The sequence below is a fragment of the Propithecus coquereli genome, unplaced genomic scaffold (genome assembly GCF_000956105.1).
Source record: "Propithecus coquereli isolate 6110/MARCELLA unplaced genomic scaffold, Pcoq_1.0 Scaffold95, whole genome shotgun sequence".
Taxonomy (NCBI): domain Eukaryota; kingdom Metazoa; phylum Chordata; class Mammalia; order Primates; family Indriidae; genus Propithecus; species Propithecus coquereli.
In genome coordinates this window covers 8,202,138-8,208,182 of record NW_012155840.1, presented here as the reverse complement: position 1 = coordinate 8,208,182, position 6,045 = coordinate 8,202,138, and the positions used below count along the sequence as shown (strand labels likewise).

At 39.4% G+C, this 6,045-nt stretch overlaps 1 protein-coding gene across 1 annotated transcript; it reads left to right on the top strand.

Moving 5' to 3' along the window:
* The first annotated feature begins 622 nt into the window (after positions 1 to 622).
* KLHL9 (kelch-like family member 9) lies at positions 623 to 5,005 on the top strand. The gene has a single exon (XM_012665051.1). It carries the CDS (start codon positions 1,174 to 1,176, stop codon positions 3,025 to 3,027), a length of 1,854 nt encoding a protein of 617 aa, XP_012520505.1. The 5' UTR covers positions 623 to 1,173; the 3' UTR covers positions 3,028 to 5,005.
* Positions 5,006 to 6,045: the final 1,040 nt, after the last annotated feature.

The following is a 6,045-nucleotide window of genomic DNA, read 5'->3' as shown; positions in this document are numbered from 1 at the left end:
GAAAAATGTGCATTTAAAAAATTGCAGAAAACAAAGGCATGAAAAAATTATTTATGATAGCACTGCACCGTGAGCCAAAAATTCAGAATATACCATTTACATAGCACAGTCACTATTTGGTAGTGAGACAAATCCTGTGTGTTTTGAATATAAAATATGAACCAAAATTGTAACTGGGGTGTTTATTCAATTGTGGGATAAAAATTAAGTGCTTTATACAGAAAAAAATTAATCATCCCCCCCCATGTGTCTTCTGCCAGGTTTCCTCACAATTTACACAAAAGCTGCATTTGATTGTTATTCAAAAGACAAGCCAGGAAGTGTAAACCTTTAAAAAAAAAAAAAAGTACCCATTTTGGGGAAGGAAGAGGTCAGATATTGAGAAAAATTTAACACCAAAAGTGCAGGATAATATACGTGTACTCATTCTACCTTATTTAGTCCCACAAACACCGTGACTCGAAGAGACCCAGCTGTCACCCGCTCCCGACAACTCCGCTTCCGCAATCAGCGCCCTGTCCGCCTCCAGCGCACTTCCTCCCCCTCCCGTCGCCCCTCCCCCACGCGCCCGCCCACTGACGAGCGCTGGACGCCGCGCAGCCGCAGTAGCTACCGTGGCCTCTCCTAGCCCGAGGGATCCTGGGACTAGGCCTTTCAGGGAGGACCGGCTCGGCGTCTCGGGCTAGGCCAATGTTCTAGGCCCAGGCCCAGGCCCGTGTTCCAGGCCCTTGCTCGAAGACAGGCTGGTGGCCGCCGCGACGCTCTAGTGACGGCGGAGGGTGCAGCGGGCCGCTCGCTGAGGTGCCCGGACTCGCCACCGAGCGAGCCGCGGAGCCGCAGTACGTGGCGGCGCCCCCCTCCTTGGCCCGAAGCGGAACTGCTGAAGGAGCGGCATCGCTGGCCGGCCGGACGAGGTGAACCGGGTCATTTAACTGCCTTTAGGTGATGAATCATCTGCATTATCATCAGATTTGAGGTCCACAGCCATTTGTGGTCCTTCTACGGGACAATTTTCAGTGGCTGACTGACTGGTGTGTCCTTAGGGGTGCCACAGTGACTGCCCTTGATAAGGAACCCGAGCTCTCCTGCTCTTTGGACATCTCCTTTCTTGTAAAACATTCGGGTTATAACCTCTTTCTGCGGCTTACATCTCTGCAAGAGGAAAGCTTTCACATGAAAGTGTCTCTTGGTAACGGCGAAATGGGCGTCTCTGCCCATTTGCAGCCTTGCAAGACAGGAACCACACGCTTTTTTACCAGCAATACTCACAGTTCGGTGGTATTGCAAGGCTTTGATCAGCTTAGAATAGAAGGATTGCTTTGTGATGTGACCCTGGTACCTGGTGATGGAGATGAAATCTTCCCTGTTCACAGAGCTATGATGGCATCTGCTAGTGATTATTTCAAGGCTATGTTCACAGGGGGAATGAAAGAACAAGATTTAATGTGCATTAAGCTTCATGGAGTGAACAAAGTTGGTCTGAAGAAAATCATTGATTTTATTTATACTGCAAAACTTTCTCTTAATATGGACAATCTTCAGGACACCCTTGAAGCTGCCAGCTTTTTACAGATTTTACCTGTGTTGGACTTCTGTAAAGTATTTCTTATATCAGGAGTCTCTTTGGATAACTGTGTTGAGGTTGGACGAATTGCTAACACTTACAATCTTATAGAAGTGGATAAATATGTGAATAATTTCATCTTGAAGAACTTTCCGGCTTTACTGAGTACTGGGGAGTTTCTAAAACTTCCTTTTGAACGTCTTGCCTTTGTGCTTTCCAGTAATAGTCTTAAGCACTGTACTGAACTTGAACTCTTCAAGGCAGCCTGTCGTTGGCTAAGGTTGGAAGACCCTCGGATGGATTATGCTGCAAAATTAATGAAGAATATTCGATTTCCACTGATGACACCACAGGACCTCATCAATTATGTGCAGACAGTAGATTTCATGAGAACAGACAACACCTGTGTGAATTTGCTTTTGGAAGCTAGCAATTACCAAATGATGCCATATATGCAGCCAGTGATGCAGTCAGATAGAACTGCCATTCGATCTGACTCTACTCACTTGGTAACCTTAGGAGGAGTTTTGAGGCAGCAGCTGGTTGTCAGTAAAGAATTACGGATGTATGATGAAAGAGCACAAGAGTGGAGATCTTTAGCCCCTATGGATGCTCCCCGTTACCAGCATGGCATTGCTGTCATAGGAAACTTTCTTTATGTAGTTGGTGGTCAAAGTAATTATGATACGAAAGGAAAAACTGCAGTTGATACAGTTTTCAGATTTGATCCTCGGTATAATAAATGGATGCAGGTTGCATCATTAAATGAAAAGCGCACATTCTTCCACCTGAGTGCCCTCAAAGGACATTTGTATGCAGTTGGTGGGCGCAGTGCAGCTGGTGAACTGGCCACAGTTGAATGTTACAACCCAAGAATGAATGAGTGGAGCTATGTTGCAAAAATGAGTGAACCCCACTATGGCCATGCTGGAACAGTGTATGGAGGCTTAATGTATATTTCAGGAGGAATTACCCATGACACTTTCCAAAATGAGCTCATGTGTTTTGACCCAGATACAGACAAATGGACACAGAAGGCTCCAATGACTACAGTGAGAGGTCTGCATTGCATGTGCACAGTTGGAGATAAGCTCTATGTCATTGGTGGCAATCACTTCAGAGGAACAAGTGATTATGATGATGTTCTAAGCTGTGAATACTATTCACCAACCCTTGACCAGTGGACACCAATTGCTGCCATGTTAAGAGGTCAGAGTGATGTTGGAGTTGCTGTCTTTGAAAATAAAATCTACGTTGTTGGTGGATATTCTTGGAATAATCGTTGTATGGTAGAAATTGTCCAGAAATATGATCCGGAAAAAGATGAGTGGCATAAAGTCTTCGACCTTCCAGAGTCACTTGGTGGCATTCGAGCTTGTACCCTTACAGTTTTTCCACCTGAAGAAAACCCTGGATCACCTTCTAGAGAATCACCTCTTTCTGCACCTTCAGATCATTCTTAGGTCTAAGATGTATACCTTTGTAGTACATCATGGGTGATCTCATACTTCTTCAGTCGTATCTTCTTACAGTGAATGGTACAGTTATTAGATAAAAAGGTAACTGATGTTATTTGTCTTGTTTGGCTTAGTATGTTTATCAGATGGTTAACAAATGTATTCTGAAAATGTATTCAACTTAGCTAGCTGTTTTAACAAATGAAAAAAGATGTAGAAAATGTTTAGATGTCTTTTTGTGGTGTTATATAAGTCAAACTGTAGGTGACTGTAGTAAATATATAATTTTGTTCATTGTGCTTCAAAGTTGAAAGTTTTCATATTTGACAGCAAAACATCAAAGGGAGGCCACCTGCTCTAACCTAAAATAATAAACAAATGGTCGCCAAGTACTATTAGCTACCTCCCTCTTTTCATAGTTTCTGACATACCTGTCAACTAATTAGATTGTGTGGTTGCATTCAGAATATGTGAAGTTTCTTAGGCAGATAGGAGAAATAATATTAACTAGAAAAAACATTGTAGAACTAAGTCAGGTTTTGGTATCTCTCTAGAGAGAGAAAGAGAAAGAAGAAAGAAAATATACACACATAATACAAATACACATGCACACACATACATACTTATGTATATTCGTACACACACACATAATTTTTAAATTGGCACTTCAACTATGGTGAAATTGTTTTCAAATTTAAATTGTTTTCTTCTACAAAGCAGCTATTTCTATTCAAATGGGAATTCAATGCCAGAGAATAAATATCTATATAGTCATACTGAATTTAGATAGATAAGGGCTACAGCATATTAAATTAACAACCAAATTTGTCATTTGGCTAAATTGTTACTTCAGATGAAACTTACATTACTTTTTCTGCTTGTGTATTCTGTAGAGTTGCTTTTACACCGATTAGCCAAGTTCAGGTTTCAGAGAATTGCTTTTGCTCAGTAAATTTAGGCTCTGCTTTTTTCATCTTTTTCAGTAAAATTTATGATATGAAAAAAGCAAAGAAAAATATTCTGAACAAAGCTAGAAAATTTTAAGTTCAGTTTCCCAACTTAGTCATCCTAACATGAGTATTTTGTGATTTGGGGTGATTGCCCTGGTGCTGCTCCAGACCATGTGCATCCTGAGCTGTGTGATCTGCCTCAAGATTATGATTCCCAGCACGCAGGAGATACACTCTCTTCTGCATCAAGTCAGAAAAATGTCCATTTGGCCATGTCTCAAGGACAGGACCAATTTCAGATTCCCTAAGAAGCCAGCTACAGAAAGCCTAGAACACTGTTGTCTTACAGGCAGTACTTAAGTAGATCTTCAGGCTCTTTGATACAGAGGGTATTGCTACTGGTTGAGAACCACATGGGGAGCTTTAATGGGACCTTATCAGCAAATGGAATTATAGGTGTCCTCTGTAATGAGTGATTCTAAAGAGGTACTTTCCTGGAATAATTGTCTACCTGAAGAAAAAATGTTATGTATACATATATATGTATATATATCTATATACCTGGGAGATTGTGAGAGTGTAAATCAGGAAGAATTTTCTCTTTATTGACAATCCCATAATAAAACTCAGGAACCAAAGCAAAAGGAATTGGCTTCTAGGGATCTGGACCTTACTGCCCATACAAGTGTTGATTCATTTTAATGCTTTTTATGATTTCTGCATTGGCAGAAATTTTCATACTTTCTGTGTTTTTTTAATGACTCAGTTTTTTATTACTAAAAATAGCATATTTGAGTACATTTAGAAAAAGTAGAAATTACTGTTAAACTTTGTTGTATTAATAGCAAGAAATGACATCCCAGTCCTTTCCTTGAATATTAATAAGGTTGAATATTTGTGTATTAATATTTTGGGTAGCTGTATTTCCTCTTTGATCAACTGTTCATGTCCTTTGCCCTTGTGATACCTGTTGAAGTTGCTTTGTTTTTCATATCAAGTTATAGAACTCTTTATATAATAAATATAATTTAACTGGCATTTGTTTGCATTGATTGTTCTTCCTCAATCTATTATAGTTTTATAAGGCACGGCCAGTCAGTTAATTTTTCACATCGTATTTGTCTGTCTTTTTGCATTTTGACTTTTTAGGGATAATTTTGTTGTGGTTTCTTTATTTTTTATGTAGTATTGATGTATTACTTTTTCAGTGCTAATTCTTACATGCCAAGGTGGTAGAGCCCTGCTTGTTTTCTATTCTGTGTGTCTTTTTTTTTTCCTCTTGTTGAAAAAACGGTTTCTGCCTCCTACTATGTCTGACCCTGGTGCTTTGTAATAACTTAAGTATTGCTTAACCTGGAAAACTAACTGCTAGCATCTATATTCCTTACCTCCAGCCTCACACACCCAACTTCTCATCCTTTTACTGTCCCATTTTCTGCAGTTGACAGCTCTCTTGGCAATCGTACAAATAGCTGATGCTATTACAGGTTGATCACCCCTTATCTTAATCCAAAATGCTCCAAAATCCAAAACTATTTGAAGGCTGACATGATGCCACATGTGGAAAATTCCACAGCTGACCCCATATGACTGGGTTGCAGTCAAAACACAGTTAAAACTTTGTTTCATGCACAAAATTATTAAAACTGTTGTATGAAATTACCTTCAGGCTATGTATATAAGGTATATATGTAATATAAATGAATTCTGTGTTTAGACTTGGGTCCCATCCCTAAGATATCTCACACTTATGCAAATATTCCAAAATCCTAAATAATCTGAAATCTGAAACATTTCTGGTCCCAAACATTTTGGATAAGGGATACTCAACCTGTACTGCTACTTAAACCTGGAATTCCTTCCTTATAGAGATGGAAGTTTTAGGTGGCTTTGAAATGATTGACTGGAAAGAGATTTATTTTCATAAGCTGGTAATTTTTTAGAGAAAAATCAGACTGTGGAAAAATATTTAAAGAAGAGGATAAAAGCTACAAGCATATAAAGCATTCTGTTAACATTTCTTTTTGTTTTTCTGATAAGTATTCAAAAATTAACATTTGTTAGCTTTTCTGAT

What these genes read in the sequence shown, in the direction of transcription:
- KLHL9 (XM_012665051.1), top strand. Translation starts at nt 1,174, where the DNA reads ATGAAAGTGTCTCTTGGTAACGGCGAAATGGGCGTCTCTGCCCATTTG.